Source organism: Metarhizium acridum (genome assembly GCF_019434415.1).
Source record: "Metarhizium acridum strain ARSEF 324 chromosome Unknown scaffold_421, whole genome shotgun sequence".
NCBI lineage: Eukaryota > Fungi > Ascomycota > Sordariomycetes > Hypocreales > Clavicipitaceae > Metarhizium > Metarhizium acridum.
Window position 1 is genome coordinate 215,693 of NW_027094035.1, and position 13,866 is coordinate 229,558.

General features: G+C 54.0%; 3 protein-coding genes across 4 annotated transcripts; 2 read left to right on the plus strand and 1 right to left on the minus strand.

Annotated features, from left to right (window-relative positions):
* Window positions 1-579: 579 nt before the first annotated feature.
* Window positions 580-3,670, minus strand: J3458_017261 (uncharacterized protein; the record flags this gene model as incomplete). 2 transcript variants are annotated; one of them, XM_007815289.2, is made up of 2 exons in its annotated part: window positions 2,642-3,670; window positions 580-2,390 (listed from the first exon to the last, which is right to left on the minus strand). In XM_007815289.2, exon 2 carries the CDS (start codon window positions 2,182-2,184, stop codon window positions 580-582), a length of 1,605 nt encoding a protein of 534 aa, XP_007813480.1. In that variant the 5' UTR covers window positions 2,185-2,390; window positions 2,642-3,670. The 2 variants fall into 2 exon arrangements, with proteins under 2 accessions (XP_007813480.1, XP_065973902.1); XM_066121077.1 differs by having other exon boundaries at window positions 2,501-3,670.
* A 4,717-nt stretch (window positions 3,671-8,387) lies between these two features.
* SFT2 (protein transport protein sft2) lies at window positions 8,388-8,711 on the plus strand (the record flags this gene model as incomplete). Its single annotated transcript, XM_066121078.1, has 2 exons — window positions 8,388-8,492; window positions 8,559-8,711. The coding sequence occupies 2 exons, from the start codon at window positions 8,388-8,390 to the stop codon at window positions 8,709-8,711; spliced, it is 258 nt and encodes an 85-aa protein (XP_065973903.1).
* Window positions 8,712-10,260: 1,549 nt separating this feature from the next.
* Window positions 10,261-10,659, plus strand: J3458_017263 (uncharacterized protein; the record flags this gene model as incomplete). The annotated part of the gene is made up of 1 exon (XM_066121079.1): window positions 10,261-10,659. The coding sequence occupies one exon, from the start codon at window positions 10,261-10,263 to the stop codon at window positions 10,657-10,659; it is 399 nt and encodes a 132-aa protein (XP_065973904.1).
* Window positions 10,660-13,866: the final 3,207 nt, after the last annotated feature.

Genomic DNA, 13,866 nt, shown 5'->3' on the forward strand with positions numbered 1-13,866 from the left:
AGGGCCTTGATCACAAGAGCCAACCGAGGTATCGCAAAATCAACAACTATATATCTCTGAGACACGACGCCGAAAGTAGAAAAAGCTCCACAAAAAAAAGTAAGAAAGCTCAGCAGGAAAGAAAAGGGAAAAAAAAAAATTCAAGTCTTGAGAAATGACCAACACGGCGCGATATGAAGAGAAAGACAACGGACAACGACAAGAAAAAAAGCCACCAAACAATCATCCCTTCCCTGTATAATGTAAAACTTTGCGCCCTGTATATAGAACCCTGTTGGGGACGGACACCGCCGGCCCAAAATATCCATGGGTCATGCCAACCTCCGTGTAGTATGTATATGTGTATGACCCCTCAACGCCGCTGGTCTGGAAGCGAGCCAAGTATTAAACACACCCCCCCCAAAAAAAAGGACGTGGGAAGTATCCCGCCACGCGAGCTTTCCCGAACTAGAGGGAAGAAAACCACAAGATGCCATAAATGCCAAAGCTATCGCAACTTATACTCCGGTTATCATTCGATACATTAAAAAAACAAAGTAAACGCCGATGAATGCAAGCTGCTAGGGTGAGATGAAATACTTAGTTAAGGTCCATGTCGTATTCATCATCCTCCTTAAAATCCAGGGAGGCGTGGCCGCTGCCGTCATCATCAGGATCATTCCAGAACTGCGCAGTGTCATTGATGTCTGAAGTCATGGCCGTGGTGCCATTTTCGTCGGGTGTAATGCCAATGGCATCGAGGTTAGCGACCAAGCTGTTTACAGGGTCACCACGATAGTCAGTGTGGCTAGGCACCCGGAGGCCAGACCCAGCAGTTCGTGAATAAGAAAAGCTGGCAGCATCGCTCCTGGAGATGGCCTCCATCAGCTCAGTCTGCATACGTCTCTCATCATCGGTCAGCTCGAAGGGAAAATGACCGCCCAACTCAGCGATCTGGTTCATAAGTTCCTCTTGCTGTTGAAGCTTGAGGTGCAACATCCACATCAGGTCGCGTGTCCAGCTGACGGCGCCGTTGAGAATATCGCCCTTGTTGGGACCCTTGTCCTTCTCCTCAATAGGTAGACCAGTGGTGATGTTGCCGGCATTGCTACCAGCAGCACGTCGTGCACCAGGACCAGCCAAGCCCGATGTGGCCTGGGAAGGGTTGGACATGCCAGTCAAGGTGGGAGACAAGGGTGTACCATTCTGGATCAACTTGCGAATCTTCTCATCTTCGAGGCGGTGAGCGGGAACAAGCTTGCTAAGATCCTGAATTCTTTCGTTGATGTTGTCTCGGCGGCGACGCTCAACAAGATTGTGGGACTCTCGACGGCGCTTGCGCTTCATCTCCTGGGAGGAAACAGCATTGGGGTTCACACCTAGCTTGGTTGGCATCGAGGTGCCTCCCTTGAGCATGACCTCATTTATGGGCACCATCCCCTGCTGCATAGGCGAAGAGAAGCCGGAATTGTAGGAGGCAGGGATGCTGCCAGCGGGAGTGTTGACCCATTGTCCGGATGGCGACTTCTCATGGCTGCCCGATGGCCGCATGGCTTGTGGGCCAAATCCGGGTGAATCCTGGGAGCCGATGGGAATACCGTGAATGCTATTGGTCTTGGGCGTCATTGGGCTGCGGTTGCTCGAGGCTTTGCGTTGCATCTGCTGGGACATTCTGGCCCTGGCCTTGAGAAAGTTGGGGTCGTTTCCGTCAGCACCCATCTCGCCTGCAGCCAGCGGCGAGCCCGAGTAGGACATGGGAGAATGTAACGAGCCACCAAGGGAGTGGTTGTTCTGCATCTGGCGGAATTGAGCTGTGAAGCCCGCAGCATATGGGCTCTGGATGGGGTCACCGTCTGGCGTCTGCGAGTAGCCGTTCATTTGAGCAGGGTCAATCTGTAAGCCGGAGCCTCTGTGCGACTGGAAGGCGTTTTGGCTGAAGGCCATGTTCATATTGCTATAGTCTTGGCCTTGGCCATGCATACCTGCCTGGCCGTCGGAAGGGCTGGCAAGGCCATCTAACAGTTCATCGTCGCCAAAGACTGCGTTACCGCTGGAGTAACCGTTCGGGGCGTTGCTGGAGGCAGAGTTGAAGTTGTTGGCATTGGAGAAGGAGGGAGAGTATCCGCCATTCATGGCGAGGTCGTTGGGGTCGATATTGCCACCGTGAGGGGCGGTAGCGAAGTGGCTAAACCCGTGTTGGGCCATTGTATATAGATTGAGCTTCTGGAGCTCTGGAGATGTTAGGGTTGCCAGCTTTGTGGTTTGCGAAGGAGGAGTTGACGGAACCGTCAAGAGATGCTGCACGCCGTCGCGACTGGGATGCGCAGTCGCCGCAGGCGTGTGGTTTTCGTTATCAGCGCCCGATGCGACACTGCGTGGATTTAATGAAGCGCTCAAGTATAGACGGTGGGCTGCGCGGAAGCGGAATACGTTAGCTTATCCTATGCAATCAGCCGAAAGGCCGGGGCTGATGAGAAATAGAAAAGGACAATAAATGTAGCCGGAAGGGCGACGGCCATACGTGTCCGTCGGAGGCGGCGGGTAGGGTTCTGAAATGGAAGAGGGGCGGCGTCCAAATTGGAGGCCATGTACTGCGTACTGAGCACGGAGTACACCATAGTGGAATTTGCCGGCAGTTGTCAAAGGCTCATCACTCACTCACTCTGGAAAAGGTGGACGGCAGAAGTGCTAGCGAAATGCTACTGCCTTTCCATCTACACCAAGCGAAGGAGGTGGACGTTGGCGTTGGCGTTGGCGTTGGCGATGGCAAGGGAGCCTTTACGGCCGTGAGTGGAGGGAGTCGTCGTTGCAAGAGGGAGATAGAAATGCGACGTCGGAGGATTGTCGCCGCCAAGTGTTTGCTTTTTCAACGAGCCAGTGGCTTGCTAGAGAGGGACGGACGCACGGAGCTGCTGCAAATGGTGGATGGTTTGGCAGGGCGGTAGGCAATGAAAAGACGAGACGAGGCGGGCACTGCGAATTCCACTCGGTGGACTTTTGTGAATTTGTTCCTTGTTGCAGCCACGTCCAGGCTTCTAGATGGCGCTTGGCCTGTCCTCTTCTGTGCGTCGGCGAGCGTTCTGCGAACTAGGGCTAGGCGGTGACGAGTGACTTGCGGGCGGTTGGCTCAAGGTTGGTTGGGCTACCGTGTCCTAGGCTGAGGAGGCGTCCTGGGACCAGACCTGGGATGGTGTGAGAGGGAAACTTCGACGTTCGTTTAAAGCTGTGGGACACCGTTAGCCAGGTCGTCTGCTTCGGGATGCTTCAGTTTGCAGCCAAGCCAAGAAACGGGCGAGGAATAGGATGTGCAGGGTTGCACTACCAACCGTAGGGAGGGTGGTAGTTGGAGAGGCTTGAGAGGATGGAGGAAAAAAGCGCAGGAGTCGAGGAGTCGAGGAGTCAAGGAGGGAACAGAGGACAATGGAGGATGATGATGATGCACGGCTTGGGTTGGTAACATAACATGGGATCTGGAACCGACGAAGGTCGCTGATGCAACACTTCAAGTGTTTTGGCCGCAGACATTTGGAAGGAGCACAGCACCAGCGGCGGTTCTCGCGGCCACTTGGCAGCCAGAAATGCAGGGCGATCAACGAGGTGCGGGGGATCAATGATAGGCATCGGAAGGGGCAGATCTCCGCGACTAGCTGCGGTGCGGGACCACTGACGACATGGCAGCCATGATAGCATGGAGAATAAAAATAATCACAATAGAGTGTGCACATACCAGGAATGTATCGCGGCGACTGAGACACGTTTCGTGAGACAGAAGCAAGAAAGAGTCAAGCTGCAGACGTGCCGAGCGGAACGAGGTCAAGATATACCAATGCTGGCCAGGCCAAGAATATGCGAACCAGGCTGGGTCGCAAAAAGAGGCAGACTCGTTGCTTGGTACGGAGTAAAATGGGTCAAGCAGTCTGGTGTTCTAAACTTGTTCAGCTCCAGTGTGAAGACGCCGACGTCGACAAGCACTTGACTGAAGATAGTGGGAGGGGCGGCTGAGGAGAGCCAACGTCAGCTTTCAAATGTTGGGTGGGGAGCAGCATTTAGCATGTGCCAGTGAGCTTGGGGCGTTGCTGGGGCGCAACTGACGTCTCACCTCGGGGTATATTGTACGGTGACGGTGGTACTTGGTTGCTGAGAGATGCGCTATTCAAACGTCGAGAGCCTGTCGATGGCGTTGTCGGTGCGGCTTGGGGCTGTGCCAAAGCGACGGGAATATATTGAATAAAATAGGCAGCCTTGAGTGAACTGTTGCAAGCACGTATTACCAGACGTCAAGTGAGCACTTGAGGGCGCGCAGGTTCGGTAGGCCCGGAAATATGCTGCCTCGGCGTCAGTACTAATACTACTAATGTACTTAAAGTATAAAGCCTTCAACTCTGGAGCTCAGACACAGCAAGACCAGCCCCCAAAGCGATTGGTGACAAAGCAGCAACAAATAAGGTGCGACTTGGCGCCATGAGTGCGCACCTTCCCGTGCAGTTCGTTACACAAAGATGCAGTACGAACAGCCGTACGCATGTGTGCCCCTTGGTCCTTGCGATCCCCAGACATGGACTGGTCGGCTTGTCGTTTTGGATGCAAGTGGGGAGGTGGTGCGGGAGAGATGGACCAACCGGATATTATGCACGTATGCAGCCCAGTTTGAAGCTCAAAGCTCGAGGCTCGATGGCTTTATTGCTTTGTGCCTTGGCTCCTTCCAACGATACAAACGCGAAATCGATATCCAACGCTGGCCAAGACCTTGTCTGTTGCAGCCGGACTGGTGGCGACGGAACCTGTTGCGTTGGAGAGCACCTGGAAAAGTAAGACGGATGTTTTACTATTAATAGGCAGGCTTGCGTTATAGAAGTGGCAAGATGTGGCGGACGCTTGATAGTTGACCTGAAAGATGGCGGTTTGAGTAGCCGGCTCGTTGCTTCTTTTTCAACTTTTCTCTTTCCAAAACAAAAAGGAAAAAAAAGGTGGTTGATCCTTGGGGGAAGCGTCATCTTATAATGCTCGCACCCAGGGAAGAATGCCTTCATGGCCCAGCTCCTTCTCTCCCTCACCTTGCACGCCGCGTCCAGCCCATCCACACGCGGCCATGATCCCCAGCACACCCTTTGCCATCCATCTCAGCACGCAACTTGATTAGCACCTACGGTAGGGAGTACGTTGGCGGTAGACTTGCGGGCAGAGCGGGCACGGTACGGTACGAGGTTCGTCCCGCCGATTTGTCTTCTGACTACTCCCAACCCACACACCAGCACCGGCGGCATCCACACAGGTTCGAGCATCTCCATGCCGCCATTTCCAATGGGCTGGACACCTTTTCCTATTTGGATTAGCTATCTGGAACTTTCTTGAGCGCACCAAGAGGATGAACCAAGTATGCTCTGGAGCACTCGTACGCCCACGCACACCACACGCACTCAGGCTCGGGCCCGTGGTTGTTGAAGAAAGGAGGGGGGTGCATCGCAGCTGAGCGTGACTTTACTCTCAAGACACCAAGCCACAACCTCGACGCTCGATACCGGCCTTATCATCGAGTTACATCATGACATCGGTGCTTTCTTCCGGTCATGCGTTGCCTCCATAGTCCTGAGACTTCTTGGGAGCGCAGGCCACGCGGTCATGTAAGGCACCGCCGCCCAAGGTCAGTCTCCCACTTGCGACGATGCCATTTATAATGGGTATTGGGTTATCGTGACCAAAATTCTGGGTTCCTGCGTCATTGTTGGCGAGGGCTGTTTGATCCCATAGTTCCAAAAGGGCATTCAAGGCTGGTCATCTTTGGGCCTGATACTTGATAGATGCCCCGGACACTTCTCTAAACACAGTCATCTTGGCATAAACTGTCATCATGTCCTTCCAGCCCCCTTCAGCCGCGGCCGTATTACTAAATATCTAGGTCGCCCTTAGTATTTCTCCTTCAAAGTGCATGGGTCGGCCACGGAGACTTCCCGTGGCTATATGCGTAAGTCATACATACATGCATGAGCTCTGGAGGCCATGAAGCTACAATATCCGGACAACTCCCCTGCGAGTGGCAGCGGCAGCGGCAGCAGAGTCAACTCCAGGTCCCATCATACGAAACTACTAAACAAGCCATGACCATGTCCATGTGCGTCGGTTGACTACCGTGTATGCACAACTTTTTAGGATCGAATGCTCCGTATGCAAGAGCGAGTGCCTTATGTAGGTACTTGATGCACATCTTCCCAGCTTCACATCTGCCGCTACCCATGTCCGCTTTCCCGCAAAGCCCGAAAAATGAACACATCCATGGACGATCATCCAGAGAAAGGCCCGGGGGGGAAGGGGGGAAGGGGGGGAGATTGGACGTCTAGAGAATGAGCCATCTTGCATTCAGCGGTAGTCCATGCCGGGGATACATGCGGCCGCGAGAGCCATGCACACCATGCATGCCATGCGCATCATGTAGCCATGGGAAATGACCAGTTGAAGAACATGCAAGTAAAAGACCAGCGAGGCCATCGACAAGCCGGACGAACGAGCTGCAACGGTTCGTCCCACAGAGTGCACAAGGACCGGTCGACCAGGGAAGAGCCAGCCACAGCTTGCCGAGTACAGCACGCAACTGACATGTAGTTAAAGTCACTTCAATGCTCACTCCAAAAGTTCGTAGCCGTGCAGCACGGCTGTCACCTAATGAAACTTGGCCTCTCAAGAGCAGAGGCCAGGCAAGCCTTTGGCTACACGGCCACTCACAGCCCACTCAGTGCCCACAGAGTGGCACCCGACCCCCTTGCGTGCCAATCATGTGGCCTTGGCCCGCACTCGTAGACTACCATCCTACACCCACCCCCCCAAAAACAACGCCTAGCCAGTGGAGACCCGACGACGACACCAAACTCCCGATCCCGAAATCGACCTCGATATTTGCAACCTCTATCCGCCGCCATTACTGAGCTCTGAGCTCTGCGATCGACTTTTTGATTTTGCTGTTCGCCCTACTAGATTCCCATCCCGGGAACTCTTGATCGGCCCAGCTGCAAGCCTTGCACCCTCCCACCACCCTGCCCACCTTCTCCCGCTTCCCTCTCCCATTGACTCCTAACTTGCGAGCGGTACGCGCGGTTTGGTTCGTCGTACGTTTCGCGTCTTCGTGCGCTGCCTGTGATCATCGGGGGGGCATTCGATTTGCGGCGTGCCATATCAGACTAGTTTGGTAGGACACCCTTTTCTCGAACTTGTTTTTGCCATCGCAAGGCAACCTATACGACGACTTCTATATCAGCACTGCGACTTGACCATCTTCCTCCCTCCCCCCGTGGAGCAACTTGACAGCCCTCTTGGTCCATTACTCTACGTTCATCACTGACTGCCGGTCGATATCTCCACACATACCGACTATCTCCGGCCACCGCTCGTCACGAACCCCGTTGTCGATCCGGACGTAGCTCCCAGCCTTCGAAGCTATTCCACCGAACCTGCCCTTGCGCCGCCACTCACGGCTCTATCGACTGGAGCCTCACTTGTCCCCTCGTCCCCTCCCACCCTTCTCTCCATTTCTCTGCACTCCACAGGATATCCCCCTGACATGGCATCGGCTTCGTTTCGCGATTCTTTAAACTCATTAGGCTGGAGCCGCCGGCAGGATGAGCCAGTTAGCACGGCTCCAGAGAGAGGCTTGCTGGCCTCCATCAGAAACCTCAACCCATTCCAAGACCGTAGCTATGAACGGCTTCCTACCTCAGAGGGCCCAGGGGCTCCTCTACCGGCACCAACTCGGCGAGAGGAAGAAGAGGGCTGGTTTGTGCGTGAGTCAACCCAAGTCATCCCCATAGTCTTCGTCAACTTGACGACATTGAGTAGCATGAAGACGCGGCACCCCTGCAGCGGGACATGTGCATTGCATTTTTAGGCATGCTTTAGATGTCTGCACGTGATGCAGACATCGCGCCTCGTGGGCGACAAGGCTAACATGGGTCACAGTCAGTAGATGGGACAGATTGCTTGTCTTTGCGGCTTGCAACGTAGCCGCTCTAGCCTGCTTTGTCATATGCTTCACTCTGTTCCCGATAATGGCAACCCGGCCACGAAAGTTTGTGACTCTGTAAGTGCGAAATGTGGCATGCGATTTTGGGCCCTTTGCCGTCATAACGGTCTCCTGGCTCTCGCCGAGGCCAAACCCCTTCTTTTTTTTCCTTGGTTTGCAAAATTGTTCACACCGTCTCACGGCGCCGACAAGTGAATCAGGAAGCTGCCAAGGTCTCTGTCACCGGGAGGCAGATCTGCCGTGTCGCAGTTCGCCTCACTCCCGTTGACCTGGGTGGTAGCTGCCTTGGCCCTTTAAAACCTGAACGGCAGTGATTCACCGGCTTTGTTTAAGTGGCTAACATAGTTGTGACAGATGGACTGTTGGGTCTGTACTATTCTTGGCCTCGTTCGCAGCGGTCATGGGCCCAATGAATTATGTCTATCACCTCCTCTCTGCGCCTAGACTACCATTTACTGCAGCCTATTTTGGCTCCATTGCTATGACACTTGTGTTTTCACTCAAGGTAAGTATCGGGCGGCCTCCTTCATCACGGTTTGCAAACAAGCCGATATGACTGACATGCCTCAAGCTGCATAGCACGATCTTGACGCTCTTCTCAGCACTTGTACAACTGGCGTGTCTGGTGTGGTATCTCGTAAGCTACTTTCCCATGGGTTCAACTGGTCTTCGTCTGGCGGCATCGTTTGGCACAAGGCAAGCAACATCATGGATGTCGGGATAGAGACAGAGCAAGGGCGAGAGTGAGAGAGAGAGCGTGTGTGTATGTGTGTCAGAGAGAGAATATGGAGCCCGCAGACAGAGAGGAAGAAAAGGGTGTATGGACGACGTCATTTTTTTTTTTCTGTGGTTGTGACGACAATCTGCCAAGCGACTGTATAAAGCGTATTGTACCTATCTTGACGACTCAAGTGTGTACGAATAGTAGGCTCTCCAAGCCACACCCGTGTGACGCAGGCATCATTTCTCACAACCCGTAGATAAACAAGGCCGTCACATAGTCTCGGGCAGAACCAGCACGCTGTCATCTGACCTATTTTGGAAAGTCGGCGTGACAGACGACCGGGTCCCGGGAGGGGGGCAGAGTATGGTTGGCGTGGATGGCGCTACGCCGTCCGGCCTGCACACCGACAGAAACCAGACACCACGACTAATACGGTTGCCCTCCCCAGCCAAGCAAGGAATGTACATATTACGGACCCAAGGCCAAAAAAAAAAAAGGGAGGGGGTCGGTGCGAGGAAGCCTGCAGAGTCGTATTATCAACGACTAGACTGCCGGACTGGAGCGCACTACTATGTATGTTCTCCTGGATAGGTCCCGAAGGACGGGGCGTCTTGAGCACCAGACGGCTGGCTTGCGCTTACCGGACGTCTCTCTTGGCTTTTGCCGCGAGAGACCCGTCCGTGGTTCACTTTTTGCAAATGAGGAATGAGGACGGGGGTGAGACGTTTGTCCTTGGACTCTCCGCACTGGAGTTTCGGCCGAGTGCAGACAATACTCATGTATGTGCGTATTGTTTCCTGGGTGATGTACGGCATCGGCGCGAGGGGAGCAGCCGAGCTGATTCGCAGTTCGGCCGGGTGCCGAGACGGGCCTCTCCAGATGTCCAGACAGGCACGCTTTTGCGTTCCGATGGGGGATTGGTTTGCTGGTTCCCGCTGTCCCGTCCAGTCCTTGCGGGAGACCCCGTGCATGTTTGGTTGCTTTGTTCGCTGGTTGGGCGGTGAATTTTTTTTTTTTTTTTTTTCCGCACAGCTGGGCCCAGGGGGGTAATTACTACCTTTTTTTTTATCCCTTTTTTCTGCCTTGGTGGATTCGCCTGTCGTGGGGGATGTTTGACGGTGGCGGCGCGTGGTTGCAGAGAAGGGGCTACATTTCCGACATGTCGGGTCGACGAGAAAGGCGCTTGGAGAAAGGCGTCACAGTTGGAACGAACCTATTGATTTGGGCGGGCCGGGCGGACTGGACAGAGTACGTACGACTCATGGGATGGAGACTGAGATATCCAAACCGTAATCTCCGGGCTGGCCGGGACAGCTGCCTGGAGCACACAAACGGCTTGGTATCAGACATCAACCCGACCCGGGATGAGAGGACGCCAATCAAACGCGGCAGCTAGAACAGCGGGAAGCTCAGCACGGCCTCGATACAAAACGAGAATCCCCCGTGCCGCATGATCGGGAACCGGAAGTGGGAAGCAGCCATGTACGGAGTACCGACGGGATAAGATGAGATACCAGCCGCGGAGCCAAAAATAGCTTCGGAGGCTCAGATGAAAGACGGCTATGAGGTTATGCGAAACAGCCATTTCTGGATAATTAACGAATGGGCCAAGGCCAAAACACAGCAATGCGCATCGGAGTGGGAAGGATTGAACGTTTTAATTGTAAACATGAAACGTGATGGCCGTCTCTCCTCGGGGCCAAGACACCAATGCGTCAATGTCACCGGTAGACATGCATCGCCGGATGAATGGTTTGACAGGAGGATGACCGCCGCCCTTCTACTACTCGCCTGCCATCGACAAAGGACGGACGCCTTTTGCAGGTCGGGAGCTCATGGCAAACACGCGTCGTCAATGGCATTGATTGCCGCAGAGATCAAAGTCACGGTTGGTTGCAGCGAGTCACTGACCGGGGAGAGAGGCAAAGGGCAGAAAAGGACCAGTTGACCAGACGGCTGAGCACCAGTTGACCTCTTGCCGAGGGAGCACTGCTTTGTACCGACTTCGTACGGAGTACTCTCTGCTGGATCGCATCTGCAGCGATTCAGCATGCAGTCCCGGGTGTCGCAGGATCGTACTTGGCTGCGCCGAGTGTTGCCAAATACAATAACAAGTGTCGAGAATAGTATCCAGGCACTCAATGCGGTCACGGGAGACTGAGCCGCGTTGCCCATAATACCACATGCAGCAATGAGCTCGACCTTTTTAAAAAGTTCCTACAATCTGGCCAGCCACACGCTGTTGACTCGTCTGCCACTTTACACACGTGTTGAGGCATATATCCATGCTGCCAGCAGCCGAAGCGTGATCATCGGACCCTGAAATCAAACAGGTCCCAACAACTGTCGGCACGAGTCTGGAGTCTGTTCGCCCATGCCTGCGTTGCCTGGGAGCAGCTCGGCAGGCATTACATGTGCAAGTTTTGACACATGGGCTTGGCTGTCCTGCCTCACGGATGGCCGCGGAGATGGAAGGGCCCGGCATGGCCCGACATGGAGCTGCAGAATCGGGGGCTTATCACCACTTGAACCTGGTTGTTTCTCACCAGACCTGATTTTTTTTTTGCCCTTTCGCGAGGCGCCGCCGCGGATGGGGCTCACGTGCGAAAGCAACCATAAAAATATGTCTTGACATTTCTCTCGACACTGTTGAGCAGCTAATGATAGTACATGATGCAGCGATAGAGACGAATTCTCCACATTTAACATGCAACAACTACGTGTTAGAAGAAAGGTAAAATAATTGAATGAATTCAGTCTATGCAGCCGCCGTAGGGGATAAAAAAAAGGATTGAGTGAGAGACACCGGGAGTGGTCCCCCCCCCTCCCCCCACATGTGCACCAGACTCTTCAATGCTCCCTTTGTTTGAGTTGCCAAGTGGGGCCTGCAGACACCAAAAAAGAGCCAGACCTCTCTATTCAGGTCGTCCGGCTGTTCCTCGTCGCAAGTACATGTGTACTCCTTTCCCCCCGCACATGGGCTACGGAACTTTAAAACAAAAATAATACTACGTGTAACTTATAGGTTGTACTGGCGTGCGCAGGAAAACAATATGCGAGGAGGCACACTGTGGTGTACGCCCGCGAGCGCAGATGCCCAGTAGGCCCCGTCTGCTGGATGACATTGGACTTGCTTGACAGCCTGCGTTGACGCAGACATGCAGCATCAGCCGCAGCAGCGTGAGACATCTGGATGGACGAGAAATGTTTTCAGCACGCGGGTTCCAGAGCTGCAGCGGCGGCATGTGCGGAGACGAGCATGCAAATGGAAGGTAGAGGTAATTCCATTTATAATACTGGTTATTCTGGAGGCCAGCCACGGCGTACACGTCGAGAAAGCATGTTTGTGCCGGCAGGGAACCAGGTCGTCATCCATCATCCATCATCCACAACATGTCTGATGTGTTTGATGTGCTCTGTACGCCGTGCATCATATCACGTTGGATGCCTATTCGGCGGCAGCCGAGCATAAGCACTTGCCCTTGGTGGCTCTGGCATCTCGAGCCCGTGCGACAGAGACAAACAGGCAGACGCAAATGGCACCTGGGATGATGAATCGTCATCTTCGAGCGCAAGTACTCATGTACAAGCTACCTAAGGAGTACTCACGTATTACATCCATGGCCCATGGGATTTGCTCCTGGTCGACATGGACGGCTGTCTCCACCCCACGCGCAAAATAATACCAAGCTTGGAAGTTATGCTGTCTCTCGACATGGCTTGTTCGTCCGCGAGCAAGACTCAAGGGGCCAAAACAAAAAAGAAGAATTCAATTCTTAAAGAGAGCCAAGCTGCCTTGCCCCGATTAAGCTTGTTGCACGTCCATCCACTTGGCCCAGTGATTGTGCGCAGCATTACTACCACCCTCAACCCGTCAACCGGCCGTGCCCAACTCTCGGGTTCTTGATAATCAGTAACGCGTCAAACAAACCCTGTTCCCAGTGGTTCCAGGTGGCAGCAAGGATCGATATCAAACTTTAGAAGTCGGGGTCACCTGGCCTCGACTAGGCGCTGGCTCACCTGAGACTATTTGGCTGTGCCCTTGAGAGTTCGAAGCAGGACCGCACAGGGGCCGCTGTTGAGAATGCTCCAAGCATGACTTTACTGCGAAGGACCAGTCATCCGAGTACGATGCTCCGTACTTGAGTATTACTCGGCGTACTTTCTTTACCCTACGAGGCCAGCAGGTGGGTGTGGTCGCCATGGTGCATCCTCGTGCATCCCGGTGCATCCTGTCGCTGACAGGTCTGCAAATGGCCAAATGTTCCCAAGTTGTCAACTGGTCGGTTTCTACAAGAATAATAGTGTCTGGTGCGGCCACTTCAGAGCCGTCCCATTGGCCCCGGCAGCCGCCCCTCCATGTTTCTGGAGGTACCCAGCCAGGTACGTACTTGATCCCTCGGCAACTGCAAGTCCATCGGTTGCACAAAAGGTGGCACGGCAAGTTGGAAGAGGAGGGGCTTTTACTTCCAGGGCTTCGTTTGCGGTGCTCCTCCCGCGGAGAGCTAGCAAACGGCAAGATTGCAAAAGCCAAGTGGCTGCAGTTCAAAGTTGGTTTGGCTGCCGGACAGCGGGCGTTCGATATCCAATGTTTGACTGCCCGGGCGCTTAAAGTGCTTTGTGCCCAAATGCCCCAAGCACTGGCCAGGCCCCAGACAGCATTCAAAGTACCAGACGCCGGATGTCCCATAGTTTGCTTGTACTTGATGTTCGGAGTACTCCTGCTCCGTGGTTGCTTCGTGCCACTTTTTGCCCATGGTCGACGGCCCTGGACAGTCGTCGGTCGTCAGCTTGGAACCACTTGGGACTTGGGCTTGGTGGACCTCTTCAACTGGCCTGGGCCGACGGCCAAAAAAAAATTTATTGTCGACGGGTCGATTTGTTTGCGCACACTTGAGCACTGGACCTTGAGCACACGCAAAAAATAACCTCCGGCTCCCATTTGCCCTGCCCGCTGCCCCGGTCCAGTCTCTTTCTCGTTCATCTACTAGTGTGCGTGTGTGCGAGCAAGAAACCTCAGTGTGTGTTTCCCATCCCATTCCAACCTACCACAACATTCACCTCGCAAGGCCAATTCCATCCGGATTTGACGTTGCAGCTGGCTGACTGTGGTTGCTTTCTGAGTCTTGAGTCTGGATCCCAGTTGAGAAGGTTC